Raw genomic sequence first — 19,101 nt, 5'->3', positions numbered from 1 at the left:
GTAAGTAGCGACTCCAAAAAGGCCGGGTCAGAACCCTCCACATTCTCGGGCAGCCCAACCAACCAGAGGTTGCATCGGCGAAGCTTGTTTTCCATAACGTCTTACTTTTGCACCACTGTATGAAGCTGATGTTGCAGGCGTTCGGTGGTGACTTGTAATGGCGGCAAATCATCCTCCATGTGACTAAGCCGCGCTTCCGCCTCCGTAACCCACTCCCAGATTGTTTGTAAATCCTGTCAGATAAGCGAGATATCGATCTTCACCTCCTCAATCTTACAGGTTAAGGTACTCTGGCAGATAGATTGCTTCCAGCACCTTGTTAGTGTCAGTCTTTAATGGTTCCCCTGAGGCAGAGGCCTCAACGCCATCTTCCACTGCGATATCCCTCTCCTTATGGCGGAACTTATCAAGTTTACCACCAGCGTCTGCACCTTTCTTCGGCGGCGACATAGCACCAGGAGATGGAAAGAAATTTAGCAAGCATAGCGGGTGTCAGTACGAGCAGGATAGTAGTTAGGATCAGCAGAAACGGATGAATGTCAGACGGAGCTCCCAGAAATTGCCTCTACGCCATGCTGCTCCAGGCCACGCCCCCTCTGAATTGCACATGTCATGAGTTTGTGAACACAATTTCAGGACGGTTTTCTCTCCTGATCCTGATGTAAACTTGACATGATACTGATGAAAACCTGACCTGATCCAAAGCTGAACTGAACCGCTGAACAACTATTGTGTCAATTAACTGTGAAAACGGAGCTTCAATTTTAAATGCACATGTGTGAATCTACACTTTGACACTGCTTAGGGTAGTAGGCTATATAAAGTACCATGATATCCCTTTATGTCTTGCCTTGGCAGATGTTTTTAACATCTGCCAAACACTCTTCAGACTTTGGGTTGTGCTGAGCATCAGGCACTATATCACTGTTCCAACAGCAAACCAAAGTACTAACTTTCTGAACATATTCAAGAACTCGCCTCTCATATCACAATATAAATCAAGGTTCTATGGGATGTGGATCATTACTACACTTCCACTAATTTTGTTTGAACTCCACCTTTCTAAGCATTTTGGATAAATCAGATATTATAAGGCAGACACCACGCCCATAATTGTTTCACAATTTTGCAACCAAATGAAAATACAGTCAATTAGTGATAAATGACAAACTTACAATACAAGTATAGTATGCAGTTTAATACCAAGAAACTTCCATACCCCTACTAACCCGTCTTGGCCATTACTCATAATCCCACATTTTCCCCATGACACCCTACCCCTATGCCCTTAGATGAATGGATCCTCAGAGTTCTTATCCAAATAAGCCACCTAATTACCAAAGAAGGGTAAAAGCCCTTTCCGATACTATAGCATGAAAAAACTCCTAAGTCACCAGCTATTCCACTACCTACAGATCAAACCTTTCCTGCAAGCGAATGTCCGCAAACCAGAAGGTCCCCCCAGTCCCTACCCCCTTTGAAAAAAGATGCCATTCAGACCCCCTGTGCCAGGGATGATCACCTTAGTATACTATTAGTAACTTTAGTTGTTGAAGTAATGTGGTGAATAGCAACCTCCCACTGGAGAGTATCATCCCTGTATAGATAATCTCAAAACTGCATATATTGAAAGGGGACTTTAACTATATCTCCAGTGGGTACAACAGACAATGGTAAGAATATTTAAAAGCAACTATACAATTTTATTTTTGTAAACATTTAAAAATATTTGAAAACGCCATCTTGAAGCAATATAGGGGAAGCTGTATGCTTGTTTTTAACCACGCTGGGAACCTTATGCAACCTTTTGAGAACCTATGCAAACTACTTTACTGGGGGGCTCTAGTCCTAGATGTCAGGTCTGCACATTATAATCTGTGTGCTACATAAATATATCAAGCTTTCCCCCTGATTTGGTGGTCTCCCCATGGGCCGGTAGAGACTGCCTCTTTTTCCCTTCTGGTTTTTTTTATTTTTTTAGTGGTTTTGATTCTTTCTGCTATGTAGATGGGTGTAGTTTTCCCTTGGAATATCAGAGGAATATGATTATAGTAAATACAATGCACCCTCAGAGTGATTTACCTATCACTGGAGTTTATGAGGTCCTGAGGAAGTGGGGATTCCCTAGCAATGCATCAACTTATACAATTTAAGTCACCATTGTTCATATGATCTATTGATGTTCCTCTAGATTACTTTTAAAACTGTGTTTGTCAAATAGTTTTAAATGTTTACAAAAATAAAAATGTACAGTTGCTTTTAATCATGGTTAACATTGTCTGTTGTACCCACTGGAGCTATAGTTAAAGTCCTCTTTCAATATATGCAGTTTTGGGATCACCTTAGTATGTATGCAATTAGAAACCTCCTCCCAGCAAACCCCTAAATATATCTAAAATGGACAACAGTGCTAGAAATGAATACACAAGATTGGTCCCCAAAATGGAAAACAGCTTTTGCAATGCACTGGTGGTCAAGTCCTAACATGTTGGTCTTTATTACCAAGCCGATCATGAATTGCACCCAAATACTCATCACTTTGTTTAACCACTTCTCCTCCGGCTGTTGTATATAAACGCCCGGACGGTGTCAGTGTAGGGGCGGGTGGCCGTTCATAAACGGCCTCCCTGCCCCCTGCTTGTGCGTGCTCTTTGGGATCCGGACACAGTGGAACACTGATCGTCGTACGGGACCTCTGTGCGAGGTCCCGATCATGTGATCACCGATTGGCCAATCTGTGATCACATGCAGAGTAGTAAGCAAGATGCCACTTCTGACATCATTGCTTACTACGTGTGAAATCTGTGAATGATCACAGAGGTCACATGGTACAAGGCCAGAGAGAAGGAGAAATGATTGCTTTTACAGCCTTTATGGGTGTAAAAGCAATCAGTGTAAAAAAAAATAAAATCTTCATCACCCCCCACAAGTAGTACAGTGTCACCATGGTGACACTGTATTGCTAGGGTGACAATATGTAAAAAAAAAAAAACACAAAAAAACAAATATAAAAAAATAAAGTAAAATGTAAAAAAAAAATGTAACAAATTATAATTTTTGGTTACAAACTAATTTGTTTTGTTTTTTTAATAAAAAGATAACTAAATAAATTTTGGCCAAGATTTATGATGAAATATTATTTATTTGCAAAATTTTATAAGAAAAACACTTTTTTTCAAAATTTTTTAAATGTTTCATTTATATAGCAAAAAAATAAAAATCCCAGTGGTGAATAAATACCACCAAAATAAAGCTTTATCTGTCTCAAAAAAATGCTACAAAATTCATATGGATACCGTGTTGCATGACCGTGCAATTGTCATTCAAAGTGTGATAGCGCTGAAAGCTGAAAATTGGCCTGGACAGGAAGGTGGTAAAAGTGACTGGAATGAAGTGCTTAAGAAGGTGTGAACAGATGGGAACCTCTCTTAATATATGGTGGGCCTGCCTGTAGCACGGCACTTCTGGGAAGAAATATACCAGATGATTGATGTACTAATGGTTCTCCTTTTTAGCCCAACATGAGCTCCTAGATCTCAACAGCTACGCCTTCCCTACAGTAACTAGGGATGGAGCTTATCATAGGCTGCAGAAGTTTTTAACCACTAATAAATAACAGTGCAGGTTACTTTGGGCTTAGTATCACAAGTTTATTTGGTGTTAGCAGCTGCACATGAGGAGGGAATATACCTAAAGGCAATGGTTTGGTGTTTTATTTGCAGAAGATTTTAAGGCCGCTTCATTTTAAATGCAATTTTGGACTACATTCATTAAAAAGAAAGGGAGCCATGGCTGGAAGGTCAGTTTATGCTGCTATACCCATATGAGACAGCATTGTGTGCTTTTTGGTAAAGGCAAACCTACACTTTAAATTTGGTGGTGGCATTAATTTTCTTTTTTATTTTCAACCATTTGATCCAGCCAGGTCGTCTAATTTTTTAAAATGACATTTAAAACAGGCCAAGCTGACCAGCAAAAGCGTCAGAGGATTGAGACACACCATTTAAGAGGTGGTGCAATGGTCAGATTTTATTAATTTAAGTAAAACCTTTATCCCAAAAAAAAAAAAAGGTTGCTGTAACTGCTTAAAAAGTGTTAGCTAGAGTTTAGCTTTAGTTTGTCACCATGCCACTTATGTAAGGTCCATCTAACATTACCCTCTCCACAGGCTGACAATTCTAGCATCCAAGGGTGTCTACACTGTTTCTTATAGAAAGAAGAGTGAGCGTAGCAACAAGTGTTAGGCTTCTTTCACACAAGCGGGTAGCTGCGGCTGGCGGATTCTTGCTGCTAGAATGACTGGGTTATATGGTCAGAAAAAGCAGCTCAGCCCATTTAAACTAATGGCAGGCTGACAGCAGCTGCTGTTCTACGCATTTAGCTATGGATATGGACAGATGAAATCTGGCAGCCACAGCTACCCAGCCATGGGAAGGTTGCCTTACTGGCTAGTTTACCATACGAAAATAAAGGGCAGGGGGGAAGAAAATGAATGCATCCACATCAAAGTACTGGCAAACTGCCTTTAAGTTAGGTTAATTTTGGCACAATTCTTTTCTGAAAGTTTACAAAGTTCCACTTCAAGTCACAGAAAATACCTGTAAAACATTATAAATTGGTGTGGATATGCCAAATTTTTATTTTTCATTGTGATGTAGACTGATTAATTTAAAACCTTTTTATTCATATAAATGTCCTTGGATAGATGCAAACATGTTTGGACTGCAAAGAAAAATGGTGTTACAGTCAAAATATTGACTTAGTGGCGGACACCCTTGTCACCAAACACAGAGAGATGTAGCTTGAGCATCAATCAAACCACTGCAGAATCTATTGGTGATTGACGTGACTAGACTACTTGACCTCATCAGCTAAAACACAGGCGTACAAGTAAAAAGTTTCAAACAAGATGAAACACAGAAGATTCTGAAACCTATGCCTATTAAAAAGGACAATTTTCGTTTTAACAATGACTGCACATTTTTCTAATGGTTAGTTTTATTTTTGTCTGCAGTGATGAGAAAGTTTGAAGGAGCAGGATGGAAATTTTTCTTAAATTTTTAACTGGTGGTTTTCATTTGGGAAACTGCATTCATTCCCATATCAAATGTTGAAAGGAAACAAGATTTTTAAGTAATTTCGTACGGCATTGGTCATGTCATTGAATGTACTGAGAATTTTTGTACAAATGTTTGTAGTGTATGGCCAGCTTAAGATGCAAAGAAAAGAAATCTGAGATCTGTGTTTGTAGACAATGTACAGAAATAAGATTTTGTTTTTTTTTTGTTTACAAAATGTTTTTATTAGGAGATAGACTACAAAAAACGCACCATTTAGTGAGGTAGAATAAACAGCTTGAAAAAAAAATATGATAAATGAACAGAAATACAAAGTACAAACATGAAAGTATGAAAAAAAAAAAAAAACAAAAAAAAAAAAACAGTACATGAAAGAGGTAGTCAATATCGGTAGAACAACCACAAGAGCAATAAAAGGATTGATACAAAACATCCCATGATAGACCATCAATTGAATAATAAAAGTGTCGATGCGTTCTCCAACCATCCCATTTCCTGCTGGATAAATGCATCCATAAGCATAACCATATCAACCTTCTGTAAGACAGAAGCCAAAGGGACCACTGGAGACTCCCAATAAAGGGCAATGGCCCATAGGGTGGAATTGCAGATCGTGTGAATTAGCCTCATTTGGTTAACTGGGATTCCCGAAAGCAATACACCCAATAAGCAAATATGCAAGGATAAATCCACCGGAGAACCCGCCAAAGCAGCAGCTACCTCTAAAATCCTACACCAGATCAAGGAAAGACCAGGACAAGCCCAAAATACACGTACAAGGGTACCAGCCGAGTCACACCACCTAAAGCAAAGGTGCGATGTTCCCGGAAACATGACATGAAGTCTACAGGGGGTATAGTACCAGAGAGTTAAAACCTTCAGGGCCGACTCACGGACCAAAAGAGATCTAGAGCCCTTCCGTATATTCTCCGCCATATAAACCCAGTCCTCATTGAAAAACGTAATCACACACTAATGATCTGTAAGAAGGAGTGATATAAATTTGAGATAAGACCCCTATCCAGGACTTCCCCCATCCTCTGGAACTCACTACCCCAATCCATCAGACTGTCACCTACCCTTCTCACCTTCAGGCGCACCCTGAAAACCCATCTCTTCAGGGAAGCCTACCCCACCCTCACCTAACAGCCGATCTCCTCCACTCCTCCTACCACTCCATCCCCCACAGCCACTTCCTCCTGTGCCACTATCCCCACCCTCCTAGATTGTAAGCTCGAACCCCTCGTATACTGTTTTGTTACTGTATTGTCTCATGTACTGTCCCCCACTACTCTGTACAGCGCTGAGCAAACTTTTTGGCGCTATATAAATACTGTATATTAATAATAATACCCCTGGGCGAGTCACACCTGATACATTCAAAATAAGTAATCGGGGGCGAGGGTGTCAAACCAAAATGGGAACTGAAAAAGGGTTGAATTTGACGAAAATGTTCACGAAGTGGGATATCAAATATCGTACATAGCATATCATAGTATATAAATGCCCCATCATGCTGAAAATCTGATCACTGGTAAACTTTACTTTATCTGAGTTAGGCTAACCATACACGCATAGATTTCTCCCTGCACACTAAGCGTGAATCTCTGTTGCCGGCTATTATATGCAGACAACCGCAGAACCATGGCTGCTTGAATACCCACACAATGACTGCATCTCATTGGATGCAGTCACTGTTTGGCAGACAATTTTCCACTTGGTTCCTTCGATTTTTCAATTGAAGAAGTTTGTTGAGCCAGGTGGTACTGACAGGGTCATCCGCGGCTCACATACCCATTGAATGTTCCGAAATTCGGGCCATGTATGGCCAGTTTTGGAGGAAAACTTTTGTATGTTTTGGATAGATTAGGGAACAGTTAGAACCTTGTTGTTTATTAACATTTTTCTTCTCCCTGTTCCCACTGGAGCAATTTAAGAATTAAGCATAAATTGGAAGCATACCATGGAGCTTCAGTTAGCATCTAAATGTTTATTAAAGTGATCATATCACAGCAAAGAGTTCCCACTATATTAGGGGCCATACAAGACTCCATCAGGCATAATGAAGGGGTCCTGCATTGCCCCAAACATTACACCTGTTTGCTGTGATCAATTCAATACATTTTGGATGCTATCTAAAGATCCATGGTGTGCTGATGATATATGCTTTATTCTTGTGTTGATACTAGTTGCAAGCTGGCTACTGCTACAGCACCTATTTGTTGAAAGCCTTTTCCAGGAACGTGTTTGATGGGGAAATTTTTTTACACTGAAGCAATTTACTCGGCTTCTCCTAATCACCAATATCACCCGAATAGAAGATAATGGTAAATAAAACATTGTTTAACTTGTCACTTACACAGAAGATAAGGTGAAATCGTGCAATGGGAAAATGTTCCAGTGAGAACCAAGAAGGGATTTCCACTTGCTTCCCGTTGTGTCTCTGAGACAGCATGTTTATATCTCCCAAACAGCGCATGGTCGCAAAAAAATAACCTGGCTGGGATTCTAATCTTTCCCTGCTCTAGCTAAAGCCACTGGGCCATAATGACAGCCAGCAAGTCAGTACTTTCACAAGGTGAGGTCTGCAGTTATGTGGATTGGGGAATCTTCCCCGCTGTGCTATTGTACTCTGACAGAGGGTAGACCTCTCTGCTGTCAGAATACACTGATCAGCGCTGCCAGCTATACGAACAAGAAAAATTTGACAGGGTGGTTGTACAGAAGTTCATCAGTAGATCTACTTCTGTACAACCTCCCTGCCCATACATTGATAGAAATTGGTGGTCCCTGCTGAACCGGCTGAATTTTGATCCACTTACTTTTAAGGAAGTGATGTTGAAAGCAGCAGGAAGACATCTGCCTGTCCACAGTCCGCTATATACTAAAGAAAAAAATATACGGCTTCTCATGTTTCAGTGGGCACCATTACTGTAAACAGGAGACCAGGATAAGAACAGAGCAGACTGACTGACTGTTATTATAGACATTGCAGTCACTTTCTAAATTCAGCTCCAGTACCTGTACTATAAATCAATTTTACAATAGGGACAAAGTGCACAGTCCATCTACATATACCAAATTTCACATATCTGGTTTATTACTACTTAGCATTGAAGCATTAGTTTTCCTTTTAAGTTCGGTCATAAAAACAGAAGGAAAAAAAGATGAAACAGCTTTCAAATATTATAGGATTAACTTTTCCATACCTGCTGTTCTCCAGGGAAATGACTTTTCGGTAGAGCTGAAAGGGAAGAGAGAGAAAAGTCTTAACGAAAACTTTAACTACTGTGCATTGCCCTCCTGCGCACAGCAAAAAGAAAATGAAGCTGGGAGGAGGGAGGCAGGCAAAATATCAAGTCATATAGAAAAATATCATGGCATAGATTTATAAAACTTGGGAGAAACAAAGTGATGCAGTGGTAACAAAACAAAATCCTTGACACATTTTCAATTCAGAGTACAGAACCTGCAACGTATGATTTGCTTTAGCCCACTGCTACGTTTCCTCCAATTTATTTATACTTCTGACCTAAAATGTATAGCTTGGTCTACCCTGTATAGTCTGGAATATATAGAACCTGTCAACTTTTTGGACCTCAGAGTAGAAAAGTAAAGCTAGCCATATACAGCTCAATATTCAGCCAGTGAAGTTAAGCCTACAGCCATGGGAATGCAAAAAGAAAGCTCTCCACATGTGCAATAGATGCACTTTTTAATGCAAAGGCTGTGCGGCAATGGGAACAGCTCTACAGTTCACTACACAGACTTATACTGAAGAGAATGGGGCATTCTGAAGAATAAGCAGACTAAAATTGAGGTTGTCCTTTATGTTGCGTATTGAAACAGATGCAGTATGTAATTCAAACTCTCTTTAGTGAAGTTTGCATAAGGCCCCTCCTATCTTACAACTGCCTCTTTTGCCGCTTGACAATCCAAAAATATTGCAGACGAGAGGAACTGTGCCAAATGCAAGAAAAAAAAGTTAGGTTCTCATTACACCATTTCAAGAGACAGTCAGAAAAAGTTCACAACTCAGGGGAAGGGAAATTAAATGTTTCAGTCTAGCAAGGCATCCAAAGACTCCTAAACCAGCAGATGGATGCAGATATTTTAAGATCATTATTCCAATACAAGGTGACACAAAATTTGCAAAAACTACAATTCCAAGTGATAAGATCTCCTGCTGTACATAACTTCTTGCTATTACAATAATTGCGTTATATAATGGTTTGGAATAGTGATAAACATTTACAAAGATTTAAGATTACCAGTTAAAACTTTAGGGACAGTTGTCGGATTCTTGGCAATCATACATGTACAGTCATTTATATGGCAGTAATCAAAACTCCACCCGCTCCCCCCCCCCCACCAAAGGTCAGCAGTCATCTCCTGTACTGTCCGCAGTCTCTGGTCATCCCTGTGCTGTCCGCAGTCTCTGGTCATCTCCTGTACTATATCTGCAGTCCATTAGTTCAGAATTTTTTTTTCCTGTTTTCTGCCTCTAAAACCTAGGTGCGACTTATGGTCAGGTGCGTCTTATGGAGCAAAAAATACGGTAAATGAACGTTCGGCTGATTGTCTTCATTTCCAGATGTCAACTGCTTACTAAGGAAAAACAGCAGATCATTTAAGTAGATCAACAAGTGGTATTTGTCAAAACAAAATGAAGCAGACCTAGTTTTTAAGAAAAAAATGACAGACAGAAAGGCTGCCAATAATTTAATTTGATATAATATTGTGGACTTAATAAAGTTTTCTATAAATATTTTGAGCTGTACTTAATTTTGGTCTACCTAATGCCCCTGTGGCTCAGTAACATAGTCCTTATTGGTAGCCTTTCAGTCTGTCATTTTTTTCTCGTATGCTGTGGGTTGACCATTAAGCCCCACTGTTCAATATCAAAATTCTGGTGAGTGGGCAAGTTTCATAGGAGTACCTATGTAACTTCATATATACGGATTCCCTCAGTGTTTTTCTTTTTTTATCTTTGTGGTTCAGTCCTAGTTTTTATTGAGGTTATTTAAAGTGGATGTAAACTCAATAGCCAAAATCTCATATAAGCTTTAACATGTTAATTCAATTTCAAAAGCCACTTCAATATTTCTAACTCTTAACACTGGTTCACACTGATGCGACTTCAGGTATGACACACGATTTACAAAGTGCACCTGAAGTCGCATCTAATTTATTTCTAAGGCACTTTCTTAATTAACCGCTTCCCTGCCACGCTATAGCAAATATACTGCTACAGGGTGGCAGGGGTGCGCAAAATCACGTATATATACACGTGATTTTGTGTTTCCGGGTAGGGGGGCATGTGCGCCCTACCCGCGCCGCCATCCGTGGCCATGGCTGTCAATCACCAGGTCCCGGCTGGTGCCCAGAGAATACCGAGGATCTCCGACGGGGAGGAGGGCTGCTTTGTTTACTAATAGTCCTCCTCCCTGTCGGATCAAGCACACTGTGAGCACAGTGTGCTTACAGCGAAACACCAACACACTGCCCCCCAGTAAAACACTACCAGCACACAGTTAACCCTTTGATCATCCCAGATGTGAACCCCTTCCTGTCCAGTGTCATTAGTACAGTGTCAGTGCTTTTTATTTAGCACTGATCACTGTATTGGTGTCACTGGGGATGTCAGTGACACCAAGTCCGTTCCCCCCAGTGTCAGAATGCCCACCGCAGTCCTGCTTTAAGTCGCTGATTGCCGCCATTATTAGTTTAAATTTTAAAAAAAATAAAGGTTCCAGTATCTATACCACCATTTGTAAACGCTATAACTTTCACGCAGGGAATTAATATCCCTTCAGGGAAAGCAGGAAATGGCTCCGGAGCGCCGCAAACCAGCATGCGCTCCCCTGACTGGATATAACGTCACTACGCATCCACCGGAACCGGAAATACGTTGATGCACTTCGCCCCTCCTACGGGGCGTTATCAAAGACCTTTCTTGCCAACTGCTGCCAGCCCACAGAGCCCATCATAGAGGATGGCTGAAGTGCTATGGATAACCCAGGGGAAAAGGATCTCTCTGACCAGACCAGGCTGTGTGCATCCTTAAGGGGACCTCGGTTGACCACATTACTTATAAATGCGTATTAATATTACGCATCTGGTGAGTGCGTAATCTTACCACATTCCTGGCACATCACTGAATATTCGTTATAGCATGTGAAGCACTTATTTTGAGATCATTTTCATCTGGAGCTCCACATTGTCACTTTATGGACATTTAATTGTCACTTAGAAGATTTTGACAATTTAGCACTGTCATTTGCTCACCATTATCTCTTTATTAGCACTTTATATTGCTATTACAATGGTTCATTAGCACTTATTTTGCACTTTGTCACCTTTATAGACTTTTTTTGATTATTAACCACCTGCCGACCGCAGATAGCCGAATGACGGCTACACTGCAGCTGGTCAGTTCTGGGAGGGCGTCATACGACGTCCTCCCAGAACGCACTCTCCTGCGCGCCCCTGGGGGCGCGCACCCGGCGATCTCCGTGTTCGCTGTGTCCTACGGACACAGCTGATTCCGTTATGTGGTAAAAGGCCAATCACAGCGGCCTTTTACCATGTGATCAGCCGTGTCCAATGACACGCTGATCACCGGGAAATGCAATTGCTGGTTCTCGGCTGCACTTTCCTCACGCTGTCAGAGCGTGAGGAAAGTGCTGCAGAGAACCGGCAGTTGTCAGAGCAGGGATCGGCACCAATCATCAGGGCACTGATGATCAGTGCCCTGCTGATCATCGGTGCCCAGCAGTGCCACCCATCAGTTCCACCCATCTGTGCCAGCAGTGCACCCACCTGTGCCCAGCAGTGCACCCACCTGTGCCACCCAGCAGTGCCACACACCTGTGCTCAGAAGTGCCACCTACCTGTGCCCAGCAATGCCACCTACCTGTGCCCAGCAGTGCCACCCACCTGTGCCCACCCACATGTGCCCACCAGTGCAGCCCAGCAGTGCCCATCAGTGCAGCCCAGCAGTGCCCATCAGTGCAGCCCAGCAGTGCCCATCAGTGCCCAGTGGTTGTGCCAGTCAATGCCTAGCAGTGCTGCCAGTCAGTGCCCTAGTGCTGCCTATCCGTACCACCTCATTAGTGCTGCCTATCAGTGCCCATCAGTTCTGCCTCATCAATGCACATCAGTGAAGGAGAAAAATTACCTGTTTGAAAAATGTTATAATAGAAACTTTTTTTTTAAAAATTTTTTTGCACTTCTTTTGTTTATAGCGCAAAAAGTAAACTGCCCAGCGGTGATTAAATACTGCCAAAAGAAAGTTCTATTTGTGAGAAAAAAATTATAAAAATTTCATATGGGTACAATCTTGCACGACCGCGCAATTGTCATTCAAAGTGCGACAGCGCTGAAAGCTGAAAATTGGCCTGGTAAAGAAGGGGGTATAAGTGCCCGGTAGGCAAGTGGTTAATATAAAAGCTACTCAGTTTTTATAATTTTTTATAATTATTTATTTACATACAATTTATATTGCATTTATATTTCTGGTCATCAGTATCTCAGTGCTGCACCTATATTTAGCTTACTGGTTTGGAGGTTGTTTGGTTACATTTTTGGTGCGTTAGCTGCGCATTATTATTATTTCAGGTACTTATATAGCGCTGTCAATTTACGCAGTGCTTTACATATATATTCTACATTCACATCAGTCCCTAACCCTCATGTTTTAGCCCTCGCTTGTCTGCTTTGATATTCACACACACACATATATATATAAAATACTTTTTTTTGCACTGTGGAGTGTTTACATATGTATTTGATTGTTTTTTTCCTTTCATGAGCTCATTAGTAGCAGTATTTATATTTAGAACATAAACTTTTATTTTCCTTGGCGTAGGTTTATTTAATTTAAATAGGATACATTGGCTGATTGCTTCCTGGAGAAGCTTGCTAGAAGGTAAATATTTCAGAAGTGCTGGCATTAGTTTCAGTTAGGGAGCAGTGTGCATGTGTCTTGGTCACAAATAACGTCTTAGGAACTGATTAGCAGTTAGTCCTCATGCACAGTGGACGTTTTTACAGCTGCTGTTTTTGGCTTTTGATGTTTTTTTTCTAGGGCCAGTAAACTCCCCAGCATGTTATCCTATGTGTCCATGCACACATAGACTGTAATCAACATTTTCTGGCAGGGGCGTTTTTTTACTGGAAAACCCCCCCCCAGAACTAGTGGGTTTCTAGAAATGTTTTTTAGCTGTAAAAATGCTCTAACGCTGAAAAACACAGCAAAACGTGGTAAATTGTGGCAAGTGTTTTTGGACATTTTTTCGGCCCAAAAAAATTTATTTTTTTTTTGTTCAAAAGAAACTCTAAAAACCGCAAATGTGAAAAACGCTGCTGAATGCTAATACAATAATGTAAAAAAAAAGCTGAAAAATTCAAATTTTTAACGTGACTTTATACATCTAACGTTACAAGCATTATTAAAACGCCCAGTGTGCATGGAGCCTTAAACCCATCAAACAAGTTTCCCAGTATGGGTGCACATAAAAATATAGGAGGCCTAAGAAGGCTTCAAAATACATGTATAGCTTTACCATCAAAAGAACTACCTCTTCCGCCCTACCTCCTTTTAGGGCTGCAACTATTATTTTGATAATAGATTAGTTGGTCTGATTGTTGTTTCGATTAATCGGATAAAATGTCAAAAAAAGTTTGCTGTGTAATTTAGTTAATATGTTAAGTTTTCAAAAAGACTGTTTATTTTGGAATATTTATTTGCAGTGGTAAATATAAGTAACCAGCTTATATGGTTAGGAAACAAAATATCTAATTCACTCTTAAGAATAACAGATGAAAATATATATATATATATATATATATATATATATATATATATATATATATATATATATATATACCCCATTAGAGGTTAGATCTGGACATGTCAGACTCAGCAAGAGAAATTTGTATTTAAAGAAAAATAAAAATTAAAAAAACCTGTAAGATTTTCAGGGAGGACTGTAATATAATATTATGCATGACAGACTTCCTTGTCATAGGCAGGCAACCTGATACAAGCTACCTGCACCTGCTGTCACTTATGAGGACCATACACAAACAAATTTTTTCTTCTGAAAATTTAAAATTAAATTTTTCTAATCATTAGTGAGCTCAAAACTGACGTTTGTTTTCAACCACAGTGAAGGGAAAATTCGAAGGAGCAAAACAGAAAACTCTTCTCGATCGAACTCATTGATTTCAAATAATTTTTATACAATTTTTCTTGTCTGAAAATTGATACATGTATGGCCAGCATAAGATACTCAGCAACATGCTTTTTTTTAATTACCGGTCATGATGGCGTTAAAAAAACAAAAATTAGCCCTTTATATTACAAAAACAGCATATAATCACTATTATAAGGGGTTCATTTATACTGTGAAACAGGGAAAGTAAAAATAAATAAATATTACATAAATATATATTTATTTTTTTATACCCAGAAGTAGGATTGGTGGAGAAGTAATATAAATCTTTTTATATTAAAGTAGTGCTACAAGTGGATACCTTTTTTTATTGATATAACCATTTTAAATATAATGCACAATACTGGTAAACTTTTACTTTAATTTTGATTGTAATGCCTTATATTACCTCCAGTCTATCAGCCTCCAGCTTCTCTGGGTTCACATGCTGATCTTCCCTGCACACAGCCCCTTAAACTGATTGTAAACATGGCATTTTTTTTATAAACAATAGACGTCATACTTTCCTGCTCTGTGTAGTGGCTTTGCACAGAGCAGCCATGATTCTCCATTTTCTGTCGGCACTTCTGGGTCCTCCTGTCTTCATAGTGTTCCTATAGCAAGCCGCAAAGAGTAGTATAGCGTGTCCATATAGCAAGGTAATAAAAACCTTCTGCCTTTAAAATCACCTTAAATTATTTATTTCTTATGCCCAGGACTACATGCCCCATGAGGCATTGCTCCTCACACATTCACATGTTCTCAGGTAAATACTGACATATATGGACGGTGTACTGAGCTGTATGTGCGCTGCAGTGTGTATACTGACGTGTGTGAATCGTGTACTGAGCTGTATGTGTGCTGCACTATATTTCCTCATATGTAAACAAATAATGCATTCTGTATGCAGGCTAATCGATTATGAAAATTGACAACTATTTTCATAATCGATTATATCCTTTACAGTGCTACATTTATCTCCAAATACAAGTGTTCTCTAATACTTCTGGATAGAGATATTCTTTAAACATAAGGTTTCTATACAACTTCCACTTTTATATGTACAATCACAGTGTTATAAATTATTCTAAGAGACAATGCTTTATTGGTTATCGACTCAAAATATATTTTAAAGCATTTCTCCTTTTTACTGCCAGATTTAGTATGCAGCCTTGCTCTGCATGGAATGTGCCTGAAACCCACAAACTGCTGATATTCTAACTTTAAATATAAAGCCAGAGATCTGTGTTCTGAGAGAAAGTGCTTAAAGCATCCTCCTCCCCATTCACACCATCCCTGGCAGCAAGGAATAAAAGATACTGATCCATCAATAAAAATTCCAGTCACCGAGTTACTTCCTCACTGAGATTAAACATTAAACCCACGCACAATAGGCTTTGCGCCTGCCAGGCTTGCCAGGAGACATTTGCCTTATTCCCATGCCAATAAAATGACACGCTCAGAGCTGGCACTATTTCCTTAGCGAGGTCTCGGTACGGGGTTCAGGTCCATATTCTCTGGTGTGATCGGAGGATGTCTTCAGGCCTATTAATTTGTGTCTAGTTGAAACATAGGTTACAGATTTAAAATGCATTTGTGGACAGAAAAAAAACAAAACACACACAAAGAATAAATTACGTGTCTCCAATACGTGAACATTTCAACAATTATGTTAAATTTCACTAAAATGCTCACAAGGTGTTGCTTCTGCCATGATCCAGTTTCAGAGGGAAGCCTGTTTTTCTGAAACAGCATTTGTCATGTGCTCACTTCAATGTAATTTTTTCATTCATACTAAAGATGTAAATGTATCAATACTCAACAGTTGCCTGTAGTGTACAAAAAACATGTGCGCCATAATAGGATATATTAAACATTAATGAATATGACGTTGTCCTCAGAGGTCTCTTCAATCCTCACCTTGGGGAAGTCAGAGCACTTGGCTCTATGGAGAGAGTTTGTGGAGCAGCAGTTATTCCAAGTATAATCGACCGTTAATTTGTGTATTTCGCTATTACAAAATGTAAGCCCCCAATTTTTTTTGTCAGTATATTTTACACCATGCCTTACTGTATTCAGTTTTCATCAGCAAATAGTTTTTGTGAATCTGTGGCAAAGGATCTTACACAGAACTGCTGTCAGTAACACAACTTCCTTTTTCAGGCTGACCACACTAAACCGCTGCCTCGCAAGCAGCAGCAGTGTGAGCCTGCTGTGCAAGCTCCTTCAGTTGGAGGCAAAGCTGCCTATTAGATAGACCTGATAGGCAGCACAACAGGCAACTAAATGAGTGCACCATGATGCCCAACGTACATGGACAGAGATTTTGGCACTCTTATGTCAAGTTAGAGCTGAACTAGCTAGAATCTATATTTATGTTTTAATGATGTGGAGAATGCTGGACATGCCATTTATGCTTTCTGATGTAAGCACAATAAAGTTGGTTATGGCCAATTTGCAACTTGACCTGCTAGGTGGACTGTCAACACCTGTACAAAAAAAACATCATCTACCCCAAGAGATGGCAAAAATATTGCTGCCATCATTACAAAGCATTTACAGTACAACACTGGAACAATTTAACCCCTTGATGCCGACGTCACACAAATACGCAGCCTCATAGAACTGGGCTTTTTTCCGTGGGGCCGAGCGGCGCGCTCCCAGCACAGAGACCACGATGTCACTGAGAGCCCCGGGCCCTGTTCTAACAATCGGGACCCGGGACTCCCGATTCCGGGTCACATGATCGCTGTGATAGCCTCTGATTGGCAATCACAGTGATCAGTCACTGTACAGCCTGGCCCCCTTGCTTTTTTCTCTCTCTATGAATGGAGGAGAGAGATACGTTGTATCTCTCTAACTCCTGGCATAAAGAGAAAAAAAAAATGTTTGTAAAAAAAAAAAAAAAAGAAAAAAATACCTAGATCAAGGTCTAGTTCAGTGACATGGTTAGTGTTTGGGTCAAAGGTCAAGGTCAAAGGTCAGCGTCAATGGTCAGGATTTAAAAAAAAATTGGTGTCAGTTAGTGTTAATGTCTGTGTTTTAGGAAAAAAAGAAAAAAAAAAAAAAAAAAAAAGAAAAACACAAAATGCGCACCATTGTTTCTGGGCTGTACTACGGGTACAAACAAGTAACACACATATATGGTATCGCTGTGATCGTCAAGAGCTGGAGAATTTATTTTGGATTGTTCTATGGTGGTAGGTTATGGTCGTAACAAAAAACACACAGCTAAATAAAAAAAATATTTTTTTTTTTTTACTATTTTGGGCCAGTTTTCCTTTGATAATAAAAAAAATCAGGAGCTTTCCATTACCATTTACCACCAAATGAAAGCCCAATTTGTCCTGAAAAAAATCAAGGTATAATCCACCTGGATGTACAAAGTACTTGTGATATGTACGAGTTTACTCTCACATGTCAACGTTGCAGAATTGTGCTTAGGCATTTAGATTTGTTTTACCCTTAGGCGTGAAGGCGTTAAAGTAGATCTTAACCATAAATGGATCACCTATAGCTTGGTAAAGCACTATGCATCATAAACTACTGTTTTTCACAGCACACAGATTTCACTTTTTTCCATCTCTGCCTTACTAACTTCCTGAAGCCTCTTCCAGCCACTTTCGATATACATGCACTCACTCCAATGTCAAAAAGCTGCTGTGTAAATTATCTGTAAAGATAATTGAAGTAAAAAACAATCTAACAGCACTCACATAAAACGGATTATCACACAATGATTAATTGGTGTTCACAAAAAGATGTGTAAAATATCAATATACTTATTATTAACACATAACTATATTGTGTAAGGATCAATCAATTAAGTGAATCAAAATAAATAAAATGGTCAAGTATCCATCAGGAGAAAAAAAAAGAGCTTTGAAGTGAAAAAATATGTGAAAGTGAAAATAGCAACCAAAATCTTCTTATCACCCCATGTGCTCCTGTTACCACCACCCACTCAGAGGGAGGATCATCTCCATGTGTTCCTGACCAGACCAACCACCTAGAGAGAGGATATCTTCCTCCATCCCATACCACACCCTTAAAGGAGGCTTCTATGGATTTTTCTTAATACACATTTACATTGTGCATCTGGTGAGTGCACAATCTCTCTACATTGATTGGAACATCACTGCGAATTTAAAGGGGAACACTATATATAGACTATTAATAAGTTTTTGGTTGCAATACGGAACATTTGTTTACATTATTTTAGACTAATTTTATGATTGCTTCATTGCCTTTTAATAATTTTGCACCTTAATTTACTGATTAGCGCTGCACGTTTTTTTATGCGTACACCTTCCTATACTTTATAGCCAAAGAAGTTGCCATCTTAGCCTCTGTTTGAGCTGCAGTTGCCATGGAGTTGCACATGTGATCAGTTATGACACTAGAGATTGATGGCTTGATAGTTTGGTTGAGAGCACAAGTAATTGTTGACAGTTATCATTCACAGCATGTCTTAAAAGTAACTGTTTTGGGAAATGTTAAATTGATAGGTTATATTCCACTCTAGGATACAACATGAAATATGATTAACTAGCACATGTGTACATAAAGACCCAGGATATCCAACTGGCTGCTTTGGGGATTGGTTCACTGCTTTTCCCAGAAATGCTGGGGTAAAAATTTCAGGCATTGAAACAGGAAAGGCAAGTATAGTCATAGCCAAAAATATTGGCACCCCATGCAGCCATCTGATAATGCACCGCTTTGCCCAGAAAAGTGACGCAATTACAAATGTTTAGGCATTCTCATGTTTATTTATTTTTTTTGTATCGGTATGACACAAAAAA

General features: G+C 39.7%; 1 protein-coding gene across 8 annotated transcripts in view; it reads right to left on the bottom strand.

Moving 5' to 3' along the window:
• PKP4 (plakophilin 4) overlaps positions 1 to 19,101 on the bottom strand; it is a 437,166-nt gene that overhangs the window by 159,193 nt on the left and 258,872 nt on the right. For 6 of the 8 annotated variants that reach the window (XM_089659730.1, XM_089659733.1, XM_089659734.1 and 3 more), the window contains one exon: positions 8,288 to 8,322. The exons of the other annotated variants lie outside the window; for them this stretch is intronic. In XM_089659730.1, coding sequence (XP_089515856.1) covers positions 8,288 to 8,322 — 35 coding nt within the window. The remainder of the gene's footprint in view (positions 1 to 8,287; positions 8,323 to 19,101) is intronic. 8 annotated transcript variants of the gene reach the window in all.

This window comes from Staurois parvus, unplaced genomic scaffold, assembly GCF_062004578.1.
Source record: "Staurois parvus isolate SC_StPar_1 unplaced genomic scaffold, SC_StPar_1.0 ptg000031l, whole genome shotgun sequence".
NCBI classification, from domain to species: Eukaryota; Metazoa; Chordata; class Amphibia; order Anura; family Ranidae; genus Staurois; species Staurois parvus.
The sequence above is the reverse complement of the archived record's forward strand: the minus strand, read 5'-3'. Positions and strand labels throughout refer to the sequence as shown.